Source organism: Phodopus roborovskii, unplaced genomic scaffold (assembly GCF_943737965.1).
Source record: "Phodopus roborovskii unplaced genomic scaffold, PHOROB, whole genome shotgun sequence".
NCBI classification, from domain to species: domain Eukaryota; kingdom Metazoa; phylum Chordata; class Mammalia; order Rodentia; family Cricetidae; genus Phodopus; species Phodopus roborovskii.
The window spans coordinates 3,180,317-3,202,324 of NW_026126689.1; the positions used below are offsets into that span (position 1 = coordinate 3,180,317).

A 22,008-nucleotide genomic window follows, 5' to 3' on the forward strand; every position below is an offset into this window, starting at 1 on the left:
CAACTTCTATAAAGGGAAGCATTGAATTGGGGCTGGCTTACACTTTCAGAGGTTTAGTCGGTTGTTACCATGCCCGCATGCGGGCAAATGTGGTGCTGGAGTAGTAGCTGGGAGTTCTACACCCAGGTCTGCAGGCAGCGGAAGGGGACTGATTGGCTTTGGGCTTCAGTTGCATATTTGAAACCTCCCAGTAGAGTCCCAGTGATAACACTTCCTACAACAAGGCCACGCCTCCCTCCAACAAGGCCACACCTCCCAGTCTTTTCAAATAAACCCTGCCATGCCCTGATGACTATCATTCACATCTATTTACCCGTGAGGGCCATTCTTATTCAACCCACCAGAAACACTACTAAATATTTGTTTCTCTTTGAAAATAATAGAAAAGCCTTCCACTGCATTTTTGAGATTATTGATTTAAAGTTGTGAATAGTATGATTTTTTTCTGCAGTCCTAATAATTTTTAATGTCACAGAAGCTGGTTTTCTGGATATATGCGGTCTTATTTCCCACGTTTAGTGTTTTTTAGCTAAAAGAAAGTCTTGATAAAACTCTAGTTTTTCTTTCATGTAAACAGTCTGGTCACGTTGAACAATCGCTAACAGTACTTCGTGGAATAGTTTCCAGCTACTGAGGTGGGGTGGCCATTTGGACATGCCCTGCATGTACTGCTCTGGCATGCTTCTTTTTCTGCCGTCTGCTGTGGAGCAGTGACTATGAGGGTTTTGAGTGTGGAATAAATGTCATACTAACTTCATTTAGTCAGGATTCCAGAGGAGACAGAACTAGAAAGCGAGAGACCATGAAATTCCACGAGAAAACTGGACTACAGCTGAAGGAACTATCTAAATCGCTTCTGTGTACAGCCTTGTGTAAATGTTGTATGTAGAAACAGCTGAAGTAAATTCCTTGTTATCAGTGACATCATTAGCAGATCATAAAACATCTTACACTCCTGGATTCTTTTTTAAAAATGACACATGCTCACAGATACTATCATGAGAATGTTGATCTGGAATGATGGTTCTTAACCTACCACGACCCCAGTGGGAGGGTGTCCCATGACCCTTTCACAGAGGCCATCTAAGACAGTCTGCATATCAGATATTTACATTAAAATTCATAGTAGCACCGAAATTACAGTTATGAAGTAGCAACAGAAATAATTTTGTGGTTGGGCATCACCACCACATGAGGAGCCACATTAAAAGGTGGGAAGCATTAGAAAGATTGAGAACCACTGCTCTAGAAGACCAGCAGTCCTGTCTCTGCTCCCTTTCGTAGTAAAAAGAGGAAGGAATGGGAAAGGATGAAGCACATTTGATTTTTATAACATTGTGACTGGGCTGTTTCTGGTATTCACTGCTGAACTCACCCTGGCTTCCCTTGCAGTACTCTAGAATCAAGGCCAGAACTTTAAAAGGGCTTGAGAGCTTATTGTGTTTGCCGTAAAAACGAACTCTAGCAGAGGGGATTTGTGCTGTCATCGCATTCTTAGGACTCACAGTGAGATGGCTGCTGGACTTTCAGTCTGTGGATTCATCAACCTTTGCTCCTCGCTGGCAGAACAGGGCACAGAGAGGCAGAAGTCAGGGCCCTCCACCACTATATGGACAGTTCTTAGAAGAAGGATATTAATGAGGTTCTGTGTACATGTCTTTGGCTAGAAACACAAATCCATATGGGATAGAACACACACACACACACACACACACAGAGAGAGACAGACAGACAGACAGTCAGACAGACAGAGACAGAGACACTCAGAGAGAAGCCTCCCTCAGGATGTTTTAGGACTTTTTAAAACCCCGTGTATATGCATGTGTTTCCATGTGTAGATATGTGTGTTATAATGCAGAGTGCAGGTATGATCAGAAAGTGTTGGATTCCATACAGTTAGAAGTACAGGTGGTTGTGAGCCACCTTAGTTGATGTTGGGAACTGAATTCAGGTCCTCGGCGAAGGCAAAGGTGGCAAGTGCTCTTACCCACCCACTAAGACCCCCTCCGGATATATATATATATATTTTTTTTTTTTAACCGAGAAGTCATGAAATCACGGACAGGTCTTTGCCCTGCTGCTGCTGATTTATTGCCTTCTCTGGTGCCAATTGTCGCTCTGAGTTTTACACATGCTGCTCTAACTGTTTACTGACCTGTTCTGCTCTGTAGTAGAGAGCTAACTTCATCTTGCTTCCATTCTTTGCTCTTTCCTCAAGCCCGGCCATCTGTCTGCAGCTACACCCGTGTGTGTGATTCTCAAATATCCAGGAAGAGCTTTTCGACCCATTCCTGCACCACATACCTGTAACACCACACTGTTAAGTGTTACTTTTAAAGTTTATGTTATGGTTAATGTCCTATATTATTAAGATACTTCTTTTTCTATGCTTCTTGAATTGTTCTGAGATTGTAATATAATAATTTCATCTGCTCCTTCCCAGTCCTTCCTCCAACCCCTCCCTTGCTTTCTTTCGAATTCGTGGCCTCTGTTATCTGGCCTTTCTCTCATATCTATATTGTTGAATACACATTCTGAATATTATCATTTTATTGAACATATAACCTATAAATTTACTCTTCTTTGCACCCCCCTTCCCAGTGCATGGAGATTAATTAGTAATAAAGTATTTTGTACATGATGACATATTCTCTTCATTACCTTTTCTGTTTCTAATAGTGAGAAGGCCCACAAAACGGTTTTTCTTATCCCTAAGCAATCATTTGATTTCTGTAACTGAGGAGTGCTTGGACTGGTGGCATCTCAGCAGCTCGATTGCGGTTTCTTTGTACTACACAAAGTTTATCATAGGAAGTTAGAGGCAACTCATTTTCCAGTCCCATCCCAGCATCAAGAACCTGTTTCTTCTTGAACGATTCTTGTTTTTTCTTCTGTAAAGGTCCAGAAAATAACCTTCTCTGTGTCTTTTCACGGTATTGTCTGAATACTTGAAAACACTCGAACACTTGAATAAACATACGTGGTAGGGTTTGTGAGAACATACACATGGTTTTACATTAGAAAGTTCGAAATAAGGTGGGATGTAATAGAAATAATAGCGTGAATGGTGGGGATGAGTGTGCTAGCATACCCCTGAGTGACGTCAGTTCCTAAAATGGTTGGAGGGTATAGAAGCAGGGACTAGCAAAGTCTATCATATCATTGCTGGGTCTTTCTTCAGGATGAGAGTTCATATTGAAACCATTTATCTCCTACAAAAGAGTTAATTTTTTTTTTTACTGTGAACTTTTCATGATACATTCCTGATGCATGTGAGAGACAGACATTCTGAACAAAGTGAGTCCTGCTGACCCGTGATCTCTCTAGAGAGGAAGGCTTTACAAGAGTAAAGTCCAGCCCTATGTACGTGGAGCCTTCGGGTTTAGAGCCAGATGATGGGTGGTGGCTCAGTTTATCTCTGTGTGTGTCTTACCCTTTGTCTTTCCTTTTAGGAAATTTGAAATATTGCCTGGTGGTTCTTAATCAGCCTCTGGACACACGCTTTCATCATCTTTGGAGAAAAGGTAATCTTAATTAGCATTTAATTGTCTTTGCTACTGAATAACATGACTTGCACCTGGTTCCATACACCCCCACCCCCACTCCCCCAAAAAAACAAACAAGCAAACAGACAAATCAGAATAGAAAAACATAATACATACAATCCATAAAAACACAAAATGTAGAAACTATAATATATAAAAAATGACCAATGAGACAAAAACATGTCCAAACAAAGCAATATGAGACAGAAATCTCATTGAGTTTGTTTGGTGTTAACATTCTACTGCTGGACATGGGGCCTACATTTAAGTGTGATTAATGTACCCAGTGAGACTCCCTTGGCAAAAGTTTGTTTTCCTCTTGTGAGCAGATGCCAGTTGAAGATAGTGTCTTGGTTAGGGATGGAAGCTTGTGTCTACTTATCTCTCTCTGGCTCAGACTATACAAGGCTCTGTATATGCTTTCTTTTCTTTACAATTTTAAGAGATTAAAACAAAATTTTAATTGCATCATCTCTCCCCTTCCATTCCCCACATTTAACCTCTCCCAAGCTAACCTCCTCTCCAGTTCACGGCTACATTTTCTTTATTGTTATATATTGAAACCCTGCCCACTCTAGTGGACACTGTACTTTAGGTCATTGTCACAGCCTTTACCATAGCAACGACCCCCTTATGTTAGATCCCAGGAGTCTGGCCTGGCTTCCTTCTGAAAATCTCAAAGGGCATCCACTAAGCTGCTTCCATCCAGGGGCTTTTGTTTGTTTGTTTGTTTGTTTGTTTTTTGTTTGTTTGTTTGTTTTTTCAGACATTCTTCACCCAAGGGTTCTCAGAGGAACTCTGGGGGATCATTCTGGGCTATGTCTCAGAGGCACTTCCCTGGAAACTGCCTCACACCTATGTTCTGTCTCTTGGTCGGTATCTTCAGCCTGGGGAGGAGGAGGGCTACCTATTCCAAATAGTATTTTACACTTAACTAAATTCTGTTGAGAACAAGAGTTGGGGACTATTAAGAAATCCCAGCTCAGATACACTGCTGATAGGATTGCCAGTGGTGGAGTGACTTGGAAAAACCACTTGAAAGTTCCTCAGAGCTGTCACTCGACCTGCTTGTACCCCACAAGAGAGGGAGAGTACATGTTCACATGAACGTCCGTAGCAATGTTAGTCAGTTACCATCAAAGAATGAAGCACTGGGATGCTACAGAATTGAAGAACCTTGAACGTAGTGGTCTAAACGAGGGGATTCGGGCACAAAGAAAAACATCTCACAACTCAATTAAAATTAAATGCCCGTGAACTGGCCTTTTGGAGCCCAGTCCCTGTGGTTGGATACCTTGCTCAGCCTTGATATTGGGGGGGGGGGGTTGGCCCTGCCTCAAGTTAGTATGCCAGATTTGTTGACTCCTCAAAGACGTTCTTACTCCCTATGAGGAGTGGACTGGGTCGGGGGAGGAAGGGGGGAAAGTGGAGGGGTATAGGAGAAGGGGAGCATAAGTAAAATGAAAAATAATTTTTATAAAAATACAGCCGGGGATGGTGATGCCTCCCAGTGTAGGGAGCCGTCCCTACATTCTCCATTACAAGATGGAAGTTCCTTTGTTGTACAGGGTTGTTTTGGCTATCCTGGGTCTTTTGTTTTTCCATATAAAGTTGAGTATTGTCCTTTCAAGGTCTGTGAAGAATTGTGCTGGGATTTCGATGGGGATTGCATTGAACGAATCTGTGGATTGCTTTTGGCAAGATTGCCATTTTTACTATGTAATCCTACCTATTCAAGAACATGGGAGATCTTTGTTTTTTTTTTTTTTTTTTGAATAAAAACATCAAATGCCCCAAACTACCAAATCTACAGAAATAGGACAGATACTCATGCATGGCCAGTGCTGGGAGATGGGAGCTAAAGAGTTATTTGAAGTTACTTTCATGTTGATAAAATGTTCCCATGACAGTTTTATGGTAGTTGCATAGCATTGTGAATCTGCTAAAGAAAGATCATGTGCTTAAGTTTGCTGTTTTGTGTATATGAATTATATTTCAGTAGGCTGTTAAAAAAAAGTAGTAGGCAGTAAAGCGTGATGTAATCCCTTCTAGTCTTTCATAACTACGAGATGCCCACTTCTTTATGAGATCTAACACATCAGGGTATAAAGACTCTGCCTTTATTTTTGGAAATATTTATGCAGCAAATTTCTCAGATCTACCATGTGGTTATAGAACTTTGGACTTAGCTGGTGTGGAGTGGTGATCACAAATCCATTATCTAACATTTGTTTGCTGAGCTATTTCATTCATTCATTCATTCATTCATTCATTCATTCATTCAACTAGACTGTTCTGGTATACTTTAAGACCTAGTACTCTAGATTCTATGAGAATATTACTTTATTTTATAATTATATTTTAAGTACAATGTTTACTAGCTGCTAAGATATGGCCTTAATAAGCTTAGGTTGCAGCTCAACTTAAATTCCTTAGAACACTGGGTGTTATCCATGTCTTACATCAGAGAAAATAACATTTGTAATGTTATATTTGAAATGTCATCTTTCTTTTTCTAAATACGTCCTTCATCTCGTCTGCATATACAGGTTGTTGTTTCAGTGGCAGATTTTATTTCCCGTCTAGTAGTCAAATCTTGGTTCTCTTTAACATTTACAGTAAGCAATTACTTCTTTGTGAATATGTCTTGGAACACTAGAAAGTCTGGTGCTGCTGCATGAAATAAAATACTTGGCACAGAAGATAATGCTTTTTTTTCTTTTTCATAGCATGAAGGATTTAGGAAGCTAGATAGAAATGTCTGTCGTTTCTGTTCTTGTATACTTCCCCGTTCTTAATATTTATTGTTTTAATTCTCAGATCAAAGAATGGCTTTAGTTTACTTTAATTAGAACATTCTTGTTTGAAATTTTTTTCCCTAACAGTAAGCTTTCTGGGGAAGACTGTAAGAGGCATTCATTATAAGCATTAAAATCTTAGTTAAAGAAACTGAATTCTGAAGAAAATTATCTTTGTGATTTAAACAAGCAAGCAAAAAATGTTTCAAGTAAAGGAAATAAATATCCTTAGGAGTCTGCCACTACAAAGTCTTTAAGCCTCTTGTCTAATGTTATGCTGTGAATTAGCGACCATTCAAAATGCTTATTAAATTACTAAATAAACAAGCTGTGTGTCTTGCGGATCTGGGATTACACAGGCAGAAAGACAATACCCTTTCCTTGAAGGGATTTGCAGTCTATGGAGTCCGTCCATGAGCATTTATACAGCACTTGGAACTTTATCAATGAATTGTCCAGGATTATGGAAAGGGAGTTAGAGAGCAGGAAATGAAGCATAACCAACAGAATACAAGAGATGGAAGAGAGAATCTCAAGCTAGAGGAAGTAGATTCATCAACCAAAGAAAATCTTAAATCCAACAAACCCTTAACACAAAACATCCAGGAAATGTGGGACACCATGAAAATGCCATACATACCTAAGAATAATAGGCATAGAAGAAGGCGAAGAAGCCCAGCTCAAAGGTTCAGAAAACATATTCAACAAAATCCCAGCCTGAAGAAGGACATGCCTATGAAAATACAAGAAGCATACTGAACACCAAATAGATTGGACCAAAGGAAAAAAAAAGTTCCCTTAACATGTAATAATCAAAACACCTACCGTACAGAATAAAGAATATTAACAGCAGTGAAGGAAAAAGGCCAGGTAACATCTAAAGGCAAACCTATCAGAATTACACCTGGCTTCTCCATGGAAACTTCTCAAGGCCAGAAGGTCCTGGATTGATGTTCTGTAAGTACTAAGAGTCCACGAATGCCAGCCCAGGCAAACTCTCAATCACTATAGATGGAGAAAACAAGATATTCAGTGACAAAGCCAGATTTATCTACAAATTCAGCCCTACAGAAAGTTCTGGAAGAAAAACTCCAAGCCAAGGAAGTTAACTATGCTCACAAAATCATAGGCAATAAATAATCCCACTTCACCAGAATCCAAAAGGAAAAGCAGAGCAAATATACTCACAATACCACTGCCAACAACAAATCTAAAACAAATAAGCATTAACAATCAATGGTCCTTACTCTACCTCAACATTAATGGTCTTAACTCGCCTATAAAAATACACAGGCTAACAGAATGGATACAGTGACAGAGTCTGTCCCTCTACTGCATACAAGAAATGTATCTAAGCTTCAAAGACAGACATTACCTCAGGATAAAGGGTTGGGAAAAGATCTTCCAATCAAATGGACCCAAGAAGCAAGCAGGTGTAGCTATCATAATATCTTACAAGTTAAACTTCAAACCATAATAAATCAAAAGAGATGAAGAAGGTCATTTCATATCCATCACAGGAGAAATCCATCAGTACAGAGTCTCAATTCTGAACATCTATGCCCCAAATACAAAGGCACCCATATTCATAAAAGAAACGCTACTAAAACTCAAAGCTCACATAAAACCTCACACACTCATAGCGGGAGACTTCAACACCCCACTCTCACCGCTAGACAGGACCACCAGACAGAAACTTAACAAAGAAACAAAAGAACTAACAGAAGTTATGTCCCAGTTGGGTTTAACAGACATCTATGGAACATTCCATCCAAACACTAAAGAATATACCTTCTCTGCTCCACCTGGAACCCTCTCTAAAATTGACCACATACTAGGTGGCATAACAAACCTCAACAGATACAAGAGAATAGGAATAGTTTCATGTGTCTTATCAGACCACCATGCTTTAAAATTGGAATTCAACAACAACACAAATTTCAGAAAACCTACAAACTCATGGAAACTGAACAATGTGCAATTGCACCATACCTGGGTCAAAGAAGAAATAAAGAAATTAAGGACTTCCTAAAATTCAACAAGAATGAGAACACAACATACCCAAACTTATGGGACACCTTGAAAGCAGTGCTACCAAGGAAGTTCATTGCAGTAAGTGCCCATATGAAGAAAAAGGAGGTTAGTCACATTAGAGAATTAACAGCACAATTGAAAGCCTTAGAACAAAAAAGAAGCAAACTCACCCCTGAGGAGTAGATACCAGGAAATAATCAATTTCAGGGCTGAAATCAATAAAGTAGAAACTAGGAAAATAATACAAAGAATCAATGTAACCAAAAGTGGGTTTTTCAAGAAAGTCAACAAGATAGACAAACCTTTATCCAAACTAAGCAAAAAGCAGAGAGAGAACATGCAAATCAACAAAATCAGAAATGTAAAGGACATAACAACAGACACTGAGGAAGTCCAGAGAATTTTCAGGTCATACTTTGAAAACCTGTACTCCACAAAATTCGAAAATTTAAAGGAAATGGACAAATTTTTGGATAGCTATCACTTACCAAAATTAAATAAAGAACAGACAAACAACTTAAGTAGACCTATAACCCCTAATGAAATTGAAGCAGTCATCAAAAGTCTCTCAACCAAAAAAAGCCCAGGGCCATAAGGCTTCAGTGCAGATTTCTACCAGAAATTCAAGGAAGAGCTAATACCAATACTCCTCAAATTGTTCCACACAATAGAAGCAGAAGGTTCATTACCAAACTTTTTTTTTTTTTTTTACAGGGCTAAAATTACCTTGGCACCCAAGCCACACAAAGACACAACTAAGAAAGAGAACTACAGAGCAATATCCCTCATGAACACTGATGCAAAAATACTCAATAAAATTCTGGTAAACTGAATCCAAGAACACATCAGAGAAATCATCCACCATGACTAAGTAGGCTTCATCCCTGGGTTTCAGGGATGGTTTAACATTTGAAAATCTATCAATATTATTCACCATATAAACAAACTGAAAAAGAAAACCACATGATCATCTCACTAGATGCTGAAAAAGCCTGCCACAAAATTCAACACCCTTTCATGCTAAAGGTTTTGGAGAGGTCAGGGATAAAAGGAACATACCTAAACATAATAAAAGCAATATACAGAAAGCCAACAGCCAACATCAAACTGAATGGAGAGAAACTCAACTTGATTCCTCTAAAATCAGGAACAAGACAAGGCTGTCTACTCTCTCCATATCTCTTCAATATTGTACTTGAAGTTCTAGCTGAAGCAATAAGACAACAAAAGCAGATTAGGGGGGTACAAATTGGGAAGGAAGAAGTCAAACTGTCACTGTTTGTAGATGGTATGATAGTTGATATAAGTGATCCGAGAAACTCTACCAGGGAACTCCTACAGCTGATAAATGCCTTCAGCAAGTTAGCAGGATACGAGATAAACTCAAAATAAATCAGTAGTCCTACTAGGGAGAGAGCCTAGTCCCTACTTCAAATGACTTGACAGATTTATATGATCCCTCCTGGAAGGCATCAATTACCCTCCCTGTTTAGTGGGGGGTGGGGTGGGATGGGAGTAGGCAGGTGTGGGGGAAGGAGGTAGAGGGAACTGGGATCGATATGTAAAATAAGAAAAAAATCATATATACATACACACACACACATATATTCTTATTAATCTCATCTTTAAAAACAGGCAGTTAGCTCTGGTTAGCCTTGAATGATTTCCTGATTTATTGTTAGCTTTGAATAAGTTGTATGTTACTGTGCCTAATAACGATGATGTCATTTGTTCTATCTGGATTTGCTTCAATGAATACAATCCCTGAGAAGCTATTCTTTATCCTGGATAAAAAGTATTGCTAGAAAGCTGCAAAATACACTGGGATCTAAACTGAAAAAAACAAAAAGAAGAAAATTAAGTACATATAGACAATAGGTAAGAGTGTTTTTAAACTCTTAATGTAAAAAAAGAAAAAAGAACAAACTATTATCATTAAGTAAAAAGCAAAAATTGTCAGAATGGTGCCATCTGGGGAGATGCCTCTTTAGGTGGGCGTTAGGACTCTGGATCCCCATCATTCCTGTAAAAGCCACATATGGCAGCCACACCAGTAATCCCAGTGTGAGGGAGGCAGAGACAGGTGGATCTCTGGAGTTTGCTGGCCAGTGCCACTGAATCAGTGTGCTCCAAATTCAGTCAGTGACCCTGACTCAAAAAATAAGGTGGGGAGAGATCCATAAAGATGCCAGATATAGACCTCTGGCTTGTACATGCAGGGACACATGATTGTACATGTTTACATACCCTCACGAGTACATGTGTACACCTCACTAACTACAACTGTGCTGGTGCGTACACAGAGAGATTACACACACACACACACACACACACACACACACACACACACACACACACACACACACACACACACACACACACACACAGGCATTTTAGAGACTAGTTCAAATGAATTCCAATCATAGAATAGGGTGATAAATTCACCTTACTTGTACAATTGCAAGTCAGTGCTCCATGAGATGCTATTTTCCTATGGTTATGCTAACAGTCATGGGGGACCAAGTGACTGCTGCTGACAGCTTGGGAGATAGGCTCATCTGGTAGCTGTTGGCAGATGCAAATAATTACTCTTTTTCCTTGGATTTCTTTTAACAAACATGAAAACAAGTTTTATAGTTGCAGCTGCTATGATTCTCTGACTTAATTGAAATATAAGTTCAGTACATGGGAAAAGCATGCACAAGTATCTGCATTTGTGTTTAGGCACCACGTGTACAGACGTGTACAGACGTGGACATTCACTGTGGCTTCTTGACAGAGACAGAATATTGGAAAACAAAGAAACTGCTGCGTGTTATTGAATAGTACCATGCATATAATAAAGACTGTGTCATAGAATATTATGTCAGATTGAAGACATGATGTAGGGTTATCAGTGAGGTGTCGCCTACGGGGAAATAACCAAGATACCAAAACAGTTTGTTTAGTTTATTAAAGGCACCAAAGCATATGTCTCTATGAGTATGTTAGTGTGTACATGCAAAACTTTGTATGTAATCAGGGCAGCATACATCTTGGTATTTTTCTTGGAAAAGGTTGAGTGGGAAAAGTGAACTATTTGTGAACATAGATAGGAGAGAGAGAGAGAGAGCAAACAAACAAACAAAAAGAGTGAATATGTAACATCATAGTGTGAACAGATTTATAAACATTTGGAGACATTTACATAAATCACTGAAAACAAGCATGCACTGTTGTTCTGTATCTCACAGAAAAATAACTGCTAGCTAAACCAACCGGAAAACATGTAGGTCAGTTCATTCTGACCAATGATAAACCAGCATCATTGCTTTTCTAAGCATATGTCCCAAAGTCAGGTACACTCGGCTTCATAAAGCAAACACTGCTAGGCATTAAGCCACAGAACATCCAACACAGTAATAGTATGTGATTTCAGCACCCCACTTTCACCCCAGTTTATGTGATATAAACAGAAAGAAAGAGGAAAAACAAAACAGTGGTGTTATATGACTTCATGGGCCAAAACGCACCTAATACTGACTGCCGAATATTTCACTCAGGCAATGAAGACTATGCATTCTTCCCAACAGCCCGTGGAAATTCCCGCAAATATGTCCCATGTAGCTACATAAAGCAACTCTCAATAAATTGAGTAAAATTAAAACAAGCCTATGTATTTTAATCTTGCTGCAACAGAACAAATCTTAAAATCAGTAGCGAAAGAAACTCCGGCAGATTCCTTTTGTTGTTGTTATTGTTAGTCACATGATTTCTCTGGGTCAGGGATCAAGAGAATTTCACCACAGGTAATCCTATCTGGTGGCCTCTAACAGAGACTTAGTCAAGTTGTTGGCTACAGCTTTGATCCCTCAGGGCTGGATTGAGACCACCTCCATGCTGCACCCTAGAGAAGCTCACGTCTCCACAGCAGCTTGGTTGCCTTTCCATAGCGTTATTGACCCAAGAGACTTGTGGGAAAGATTCTCCCATGTCTCTTTCATGCCCAGTTTCAGAAGTTACATGCTTTATAATACGTGTTAGAAGTGAGTCGCTAAGTGGAGTCTACCTTTAAGGAGAGGGAAGTTAGCCTCCGTCTTTCTAAGCTTCAAAAGTAGGCACCAAGGGATTTGCTGGTATATTTGAAACTACAACCTAGAGAATGTAAGTAAAATATGGGTAAGGTCATAAAATAGACTGTTACATCCAGTGTCTTCTGGACACCTCACACAACGAGTTGTGATCTTTGCGTTGTTCTGTGTATCATTGTCTTCTGTCCCGTTGGTACCGTTGCTGCTGGAGAACTTCTAGAAGGGCAGTGTACTGACTCCCCAGTGTACTGACTCCCCAGTCTGCATGAAGCCATCATCATAAACTGTGACCTTGGTGCCTGTGACCTTGTCTTTGTTTTCCTATGGTGTGCCTGTGGCGGAATTCAGTGAATGCCAAAATGTGCTTTCCTCCCTCACTTCTCAAAACGACTTGTTGATTGAAATGGTGAACGACTGTCTTAGTCCAGGTTTGTCACTAGGATATTCCAGTTTCAGATTACCAAATGGCACAAGTATTCTTGTCACCACCCTGTGGTGTAAGTAGCTATTATTCTTTGGGCACAGTTTCTTACTGTTTGGGTAATGAGTCCTTCACTTTGTGGGGAAGGAACTGGTTCATTTATTCCCTCTTTTATCCCCCCTTATCCCCTTTGCTCGGCAGAAAATACCAACACTTGTATTTCAGCTCTGGCTGCTGTGGTGGTAAATTCCTTAAGGTATATCTGCATGTCATCCCCTGGCTACTGTAATTGCCTCCAGGATGGGCACATGACCTGAATAGTCATTATCCTTTCTTTTTCTTTGTGTGTCTCTGTCTGTCTGTCTGTCTGTCTGTCTGTCTGTCTATCAATCTATATCATCTGTCTATCTATCTATCTATCTATCTATCTATCTATCTATCTATCTATCTATCTATCGACTTTCAGGGTGGCCTGAAAGCCACCATGTAATCGAGACCAGCCTTGAATTTGAATCATTCCTCCTGCTTCAGCCTGTTATGTTCTGGGATTACCAGGCAAGCTGGCTCAGTCTTCCTTGGATTACATTTTTAAACAGAAGGCATCCACATCAACTCCTTTCTACCATTATCTCTGCATTGGAAAAGTGACAGAGACTTCTCCCTCACAAATGTTGTTGGTGTTTGCAGTCATAGGGCCAGAGGCTGAGGCGGAAAGCCGTGAAACTATTAAAGGAAATTTGTAAATAAATCTGCCTACACTGCCTAAGGTATTTCAAGTTAGGATTCTTTTCTAGCCCATTAAAATTTAAAATATAATTTCAGCCTCTTGGTATATTGTCTCCGCTGTGAAATCTTTACACAGAAATCACAGCAACCATGAAAACTGGTAGGACTTTTGTTTGTGGCCCTGTTTCTTTCCTTTTATGAAAAAAAAATTTTCCTAATTATAAAAGCAGGTAGCTTGTGCAAGAATTGACGAATAAACAGTTGGGGCTGGGCGTGAGGAACACTTCACAGAAGACTGAAATATAAAAGAGGAGGCCGTAGGTACAAACCCAAGAGGAAACTGTTCTAGTTGCAGAACAGAACGTAGACATTAAAAACTCCTAGCATGGCGCCTAAGCGTTTTAAATGGAAGACACACGTGTACGCAGGGATGCCATACTGCTTGTAGGAGTCACTGCTTGTAAGTGGAGCAGGAAAAGGCTAACCCTGGGCGTCTTCCTCCACCTGTTTTCCTGTGTCTTTTTAAATTTCCTTTTATTACATGTTTTGCATCCTGACTGCATTTTTCCCTCCTTCCTCTCCCTCCCGTTCCTCCCTCCCACCTCCACTATGCCCCGCCAATCCCTAAGGTTCCACCCCTCTCCAGAAAAAGGCAGCCATGCTTCTTACATTCACTTTTCATTTTAACGAAGATTCTTTTCTCTGTGGTTTCCAAAAACATCTCCCTTTTAGTTAGGGAAAGAATCTCTTGGAAAGTGAGTTTTGACATACAGCTTCTAGAAATCACCATCATTGTAAAATTATTAGGATTCAAAATTAGTCTTCAGGAAAATGTGTAAGACTCTGGGGCTGCCTAGGAGTTCATATAGTGTACCTCCTGAAAGGAAATATCATTTTGGAATAGGAGAGACTAAAGTCTCGGCGATGATTGAAAAATGAACAATTCATTTTGTACATGGGTCATTTGTTATAGTAAGTCTCATGTCACTACTGGGATTTGCTCAGGAGAATAGTCAATTTAGATGTAAATTTTATTGGTAATATGCATTTGCAGAAAATTTCAATAACTGTGCATTACTGAAAAGGTATTTTATTTTACTTGCTTTGATTTCTTTTCTGAGCATTTTGATACTATAAATTTATTTTTAAGGTTTTGTCTCTACTTTGTTTCATTTGAAATGGATTCAAATGATGCTATGTTTTAAATATTGCTTTCCATGTGTTCATTGTTAACATGTAGAATTGTGATTAATTTTTCTGTGTAGGTAAAGAAACCCTGATTTGAATATACTGAATAATGAACCATAAGAGATCTTATTCAGTTCTCTTATAGCTCTTTAAAGGTTTTACAGAATGCTTAAGCACACACGAACCATTTAAAGTATAATTTCATTTTGGAGAAAGTTTTACAAAAATGTATTAATCTATCGAAAATGATTTTCTAAGGAAATGAGTTGATCCAGGATGCATAATGTTTTTTATGTATTTAATTTTATAATATAGGCAGGACAAATCATTTAAGTTTAATTCTTCTCCACTACTTATTTAGTTTAAATATTTTTTGATTATTTACTTTTGAAAAGTCTCCTTGGTCCTTTTTGCCTCTAATATAAGGAATCTACTTCTCATAAAACATACTTAGTATAATAATTTGAGCATCCCGTTAATGGCATTAGAATGCATTATACATACTGTCTTACTCAGTTATCTGTTTAACATATATATTAGCCATGGTAAATAGGAGACACACAGATTGCTATCTGATGTCTTCCTTAGGATTTATAGGTGTTTTCGCAGACCCTAAGGCTCACTTTTAACTTTGTTATTCTCTGATAAGACCGGCATTTATTGGTGAGTGTTGACTTTGCTGCTATCCACAATATTCATGACCACTGTTCACGGGTTGCAGAGTTACAGCATCGTAAATAAGGATGCACAGAAGAAAAAAGATAGTGCACGTGGTTTATTTTCACACATTTTTTAGCTATCCACTAAATCACCGCCGTCAAAGGAAAGTGGAATTTAATGGTCATCCTTAACAAGTTTAGAGGAAAATCTTTGCAGTTTTACTTCTTCTGTGTTGTATTTTGTGGTTACATCACATTTGGTTCATAATAATGATGATTCAGTAATGATGTTTTACCATTGAAGCTTGAAGATTGGGCATAAAAGAGTTGTTTACGTAATCCTTCCAAACTACTAACATTTTGACAAGGGTGAGAGACACCGATGCTGTGGAGAGGCTGCATTTGATGCTTTCAGTGAAGGGTTAGAGGGAAATTGTAAACATCTCCAGTCTAATTCAGACCCTGGCAGGTGATGTTTGTTCCTTGAAGTGTGTTTATTGGATCTCCGTCCAGGCTCATTTCGTATACAAGTGTTGAGGGTGAGAAATGCAAACAGGTAGGATTATATCAAGTATGTATTTTATGCAGTGCCTCTCTTACCTCTTTTAAAAAATATATATATATTACTTTAGTTTCATTTTACTTGGGAAATCCTCATCTTTCAAGACTCATCAAATGTGAGAAATCTCAGAATTCCTTGAACAAATACAGCAGAAGATTGTGCCCCTTCAGATGAGGCAGCTTGTGTTGCTCTGGCTGTCAGGCCTTCCCTCTGCTCAGGAGCATCCCTGATGTGTACATGTAGAGCATCCCTCCTGGCTGATTCTCCTCCTGCTCCTTAGGCTTGTTTCTTCTGCACATGGAAAGTCAGTCAACGCTGATGTTTGGTTATGATACATAAATATGCCTCCTAACATGTTTAGATGGAATACATCTGTAACTATCTCATTTTGGCTAATTCATGAGTCAGTAATACTGTGGGCAACATGACTGTTATTTTTAAGGGAGGGACACGTCATCTAGAAATGAAACCAATCCCAAGAAAGTTAACAGAACTCTGTTATACTTGGGATCTGTGTATGTATATGTTAACAAGTTTCCTTTTGTTACCTGTTCAGCTGGATAACAAGTTGGGGGATGCTTAGCACAAACTGGTAAACTTAATGATTTGTGTATGATTCTGCTAATAACTTTTATCACAAATATAATAAAAGTTAAAACTCAAGCACAAATAGAAATATTTTTCTTTTCAGTATGGTTAGGTATAAACTTGTAGTCACTGCTTAGAGGTATTGGATTGGTTTTAGATAAATACTATTACAAACGATCACTTGCCCCTCGACAGCTAAAGATGTTAAGCATGTCCACGCGGCTGGGGAGCCTTGTGTGGGCAGCCACGTGATGAGCTTTGATGAGTCCATTATCCTTCTCAAAGGCTGCTCAGAGCATTGATGAAGGATGTTAATGTTGTATATTCTTGACAAGAAAAATTGTTTGAGTAAAGCTTTTGTTCTGAGTTGAGAGAGCTTTATTATTGTTCAAGAGTAGTAAAGCGTATTTATCCATCACCGCCTTAATCTGAATAGACATAGCTAGTGTTTATCTATACAATAATAGCTGAGACATTTGTGCTGTAATGGAACCTCTTGCTTATTGATGGGAATTGGAGAAGATGGTGATCATTAAAAAGAACCATAGAAGCCGGGTGGTGGTGATTTACATGTTTGGGAGGCAGAGGCAGGAGGATATTTGTGAGTTCAAGGCCAGCCTGATACACAGAGCGAGTTCCAGGACAGCTAGGGGTAAACAAAGAAACCCTGTCTTGAAAAATCAAAACAAAATAAAAAAGCTATGGGAGCATATCTAGAAGCAGTAGAGGTGATCTTTCTGAAGAGATCATATTTAAGTTGGTCTTCACAATGGATGTATCTATATCTAGCCAGACATATCTAGACTTCCCTCACCTCCCTTCATCCTTGCCATGAATTCATGGGAGCAAAGGCCTGGAAAGGGCCTGCAAGGTTCAGTGTATCTGAGAAACAAATGGTATAGGAGACTTCAAGATGTTTGGATGAGGAATGTCTCCATAGGTTTATACATTTGCATGCTTAGTCTCCAATTGATTGAACTATTTGGAAGGGTTAAGAGGTGTGACCTTGATGGAGTAGGTGTTGCCTTGTTGGAGGAGGTATGGCCTTGATGGAGGAGGTGTATGGTAGGGGGTGAGCTTTGAGGGTTCAAATGCCTATGCCAAGCTCAAGCTCTCTGCTTGCTGCCTGCACCATAATGTAAAGCTGTCAGCTGTTTTTCTCCAGCGCCATGCCCAATACCATACACCCCACTAAGATGATGATGAACTAATTCTGAAATTTTCTTTATATGAGTTGCCTTGGTCATGGAGTCTCTTCACAGCAATAGAACAGTAACTAAGACAATAGCGAAAAATGCAGCTATGCGTTTCTTAGTCACATCATAGAAATAAGAAAGCCTCTTTGCATGCATGTACTTACCTCAAGTCATATGTAGTGTTTTATGAAACTGTTTAAAACCTTTATATTGTAAGACCCTCAGAATGAGGAGTCTCCCAGTTTTGGTCGGTACCCCCAAGAACTCAATGTCCAGTCCAGTTGCTGCAACACTCAAGAGGCTTTAATGAACAGGAAGCATAACATTTGTGCAAACGGGCTCCTCCAGCACACAGGCTTGAGAGAAGCCTCATTCCCCGGGCACAGGCATTTTTAAAGGCAAAACCCACAAGCTTAGGGAGGGGGGTGTGACCCTCTGTCCATTGAATACTTGACCCTTTGAGGCCGGATGGTCTCGCTGTGAGGGTCAACAGACCTTAGGGCCTCAGGGTGTGCTAATTAATCTTGTCTTGGCAAACTGGAGTTGTAGCTGTCTCTTTGTTTCTTAAGGACCCTATTTACCACCTACTGACTCACGGAAAGGAGGGGCAGTGTGAATTCTTGGTATCCTGCTATCTCAGGGCCGGTGCTTAGCAAATTCTGCCCAGCATTCCAATTATTTTGGCTTCATTTCATTTCTTTGCTAGTTTAAGTCTTTCAATATGTGCACACAGTTACTCACTTTCCTAATTAAATCCCAAGCTTGAGCTATAGTTCTCAGGGCCGATGCCAGTGTTACTGTTTGGCTGTTTTCGTTGATGAAGATTGTGAAAGATTGTTTGTGCAAAAATTGCAAATCTACTATTACTTTCTAAGGGAAAGCCTTGAGAAATGTGTACATCCACCCTTGTATAGAAGCAGCAATGGTAACATCTTGTATTTGATGAGGATCGTGGCTATGACTGTACAGTGTCACAGATGACTGATGATTTATAATGTCTGCCATTTGGTTCTGAGATTGTTCTGTAGACTGGCTCATTTAACTCCTAGACTGAGAAGTAGGTGTTCTAATGAGTCCCAAGTGACAGATGAGGAAATTGAAGTTAAGAGAAGTCAAATGTCTGGCTCAATGTCACACAGCAACACGGGATACATGGCGGATCTGAGATTCAACGCTAATTTTAAAGACTATTCTCCAAATAAAATTTTAGCCCGTTAGTAAATAATTTCCTCTAGATTTTTCTTAACTAATTACATGAATACTTATTATAAATATGCCAGAGTTTTACCTGAAAAACAGCTTCAAGGCTATCCTTAGATGTTCTATTGGAAATTATGTATAGTGTGTGTAGTAATTTACAGAGCTACACAAAGTTGTAAATTGTAGCATCTAAGGAGTTATAGCCCTACTGTATCCCAATACTCATCCAAGCTCCGCAGGCAAGATTTCAGTATTTCACACTGAAATTCCAGACTGAATGCATCTTTTTAGTTCCATTTTGGTAGAAGCATGTATAACAGGAGTTTTAATTGGTCTTAATAATAAAAAAAACCTGCAGCCAGATATCAGGGCAAATGCTGAAAGATCAGAGAGAGAATAGAGTGAGCCAAAGCCAACTCTTACCCCTCAGCTGGAAGAGACCTAGTTCCTTTGTCCTTTATGATTCTCTCTCCGCCCAGCCAAGTCACTGTCTGTACAGGGCCTCCAGACCTCTATGTTAACTGGTGGCTAGTTCTGCCCTCTGATCTTCAGGCAAGCTTTGTTAGAGTATAAACAAGTTATCACCACAAGCATGTCCCTTTGTAATTTTTATTCTTTGAAGATTTCATGTATGTATACAATGTATCTTTGTTTGAAAAGTTAGTAATTATAGTGTATAAGGGAATCTAGTGATCTAGTTCTTACTATTCTTCACTAGCTTTAGGCACTTAACAAAGCTGAGCAGACAAAAGGTAAGACTGTCAACTTTTCTGATCGACTGCTCTTTTTTTGGGTGGTGAAATACTGCCAGGCATAAGTCTTTGGATCCTGTCATGTTTAAAATTGCAGTGCCTGGTATCCAATGTGTTTAGCATTAATATGTGCATCCAAAAAGCAGTTATAGGAAGCAAATCCTTTATATTATCTCAGTAAATCATTTACATTAAAGAGAACCCTGAATCCAAACTTTAAGGTGAATGCTAGACTTTTATGAACAAAATTGTATGTAACATTTTAATTAAGATGTAATTATAAATGATAAAATATTTCAAGTAATATCTAGAGATTTAATAGTGGCTGTTTCCCTAAAGTATTAATGTGTGTGTGTATGTGTGTGTGTGTGTGTGTGTGTGTGTGTGAGAGAGAGAGAGAGAGAGTGTGATATGTAGTGTTTGGTTAGGAGCAACACAGTGCATACTATTCATATGTCTTACTGATAACTAATTTTGACTTTTAAAATCTTAGCATGTGAGTAGTTGTTGCCTGTTTATTTTTTTTAATTGTACATCACATTTTTTTTATTTTACATATGGATCCCAGTTCCCTCTCCCTCCCTGCCAACTCCCATCCCCTCCCACCCCCACTCCCCACTCCACAGGGAGGGTGATGCCTTCCAGGAGGGAATCAACAAAATCTGTGAAGTCATTTGGAGTAGCAACTAGGTCCTCCCTCCTGTCTCTAGGCTAAGAGAGTGTCCTTCAGTGAAGAATATCTGCTGCCTGTTTATTAATTCTTCTTTTTTTATGCATATAGAGTATTTTTTATTTAATTTTATATAACAAAGTCCAATTAAATGAAAACAAACATTTATACACAATATTTGGGAATTTGGGCGTCGTTCTTTCCAAACTACTTCCTGCTGGTAAGGGGCGCTGTCTTGGGGGATTCGAAGAAGATTCAGATATCCTAGCTGTAGTCTGTAGGGCTGTTTTGTCCAGCTGTTTGGGATGTAGGGTCAGCTTGTACTCTGTTTCAGGCGGTCTGGTGTGATCAAACCACATTAGTCTGGAAGGAATCCACATCTTTTCATTTTCTGTGGAAACAAAAATAGAAATACTTTTCCCCAGTAACTTGTTCTTCAACTTAAATTTTGGAGTCTTATTAATTCTTCTTGACTTCAATTAAAGCTTCCAGGTTTATGGAAAGGCATGCTGAACAAATAAGTTCAGCCTTTTGCATTTATATGTAAATATAGCTGTTAAATTTTTCCCTTTTTACTAAAAATTACTTACAAATGTCATTCTCATATTTTACAGCATTATTCTTTAAAAAGTCTATCTTTGTAAGTTATTGGGTTCCTTTAAGTGGACAGATGAGCTGAGGGAGTTTCCATTCTTACCTGAGCATATGCACCATCCATCTTTAGCTGCTAACTGGGGTTATTATGACCTCACATACACACTTTCCCACTGGATTGTTTGTAGGCAAATATGAGATATCATACAGTTTTGGCTCACAAAAGAGAGACATTATTTTAAGAATGTATCTCTAGGCTTTTGCATAGTCATGCTTTTTAGTAGCAAGGCATACCTCAGCATCTCCCCTTGAAAGACGCTGGAGGGCCTCATCTGGCGTGCACGGATTAAGGCAGGTGCCCCCCAAAGATGTGCTGACAGATGGGATTTAGATTCTGTGATCGAATTTGGCCCCAGCCTTTCATTCCGGCTTCACTGATGGGAATGCTGGGTCGCCTTTGGAGCTCTCTCTCTCTCTCCCTCTGCCTCTTTCTCGATATGCCCTCAAGCCAGCTGATTCTTTCTTTAGTCTGGAAGTGCCCCCGTGAACCTACCTTGTGTCATGCTGCGGCCTCTCTTGGCTGTTGTCAGTCCCGTGACCTGTTCTCGGGATCCCATTGTAGCGTCCTTTCTAAAGGCTTTCTTTCATCCGTTTCACCATGTAAGGCTTCTGGTCAACCTGGCACCAAACTAGACTCCCAGCTGAGGAATTTCCCCCGTTGGGTTGGCCCGTGGACATGTCTGCAGGGTACTTTAACTTAATCGCTAATTGATGTGGGAAGGCCCAGACAGTGCCGTCCAGTCCCTGTGCAGGTGGGTCTACTCCATCTAAGAATGGAACTGAATGAGAGCCAGTTGAGCCAGCAAGCAGTGTCGTTGTGGTCTCAGCTTCAGTTACCAATTCCAGGTCCAGGTTTTTGTCTTAGCTTCCTTGATCTAGACTAAAACCCATAAGCTGGTCTTGCTTGTGGTCATGGATGAATAGCTTCTGTGTGCGATGCCGTTT

The 22,008-nt window shown here is 39.5% G+C and overlaps 1 protein-coding gene across 2 annotated transcripts in view; it reads left to right on the forward strand.

Annotated features, from left to right (window-relative positions):
• The window catches only part of Tpk1 (thiamin pyrophosphokinase 1), a 263,282-nt gene that overhangs the window by 43,069 nt on the left and 198,205 nt on the right, over window positions 1-22,008 (forward strand). For both annotated transcript variants that reach the window (XM_051174710.1, XM_051174711.1), the window contains exon 2: window positions 3,453-3,524. In XM_051174710.1, the coding sequence (XP_051030667.1) occupies window positions 3,453-3,524 (72 nt within the window). The remainder of the gene's footprint in view (window positions 1-3,452; window positions 3,525-22,008) is intronic.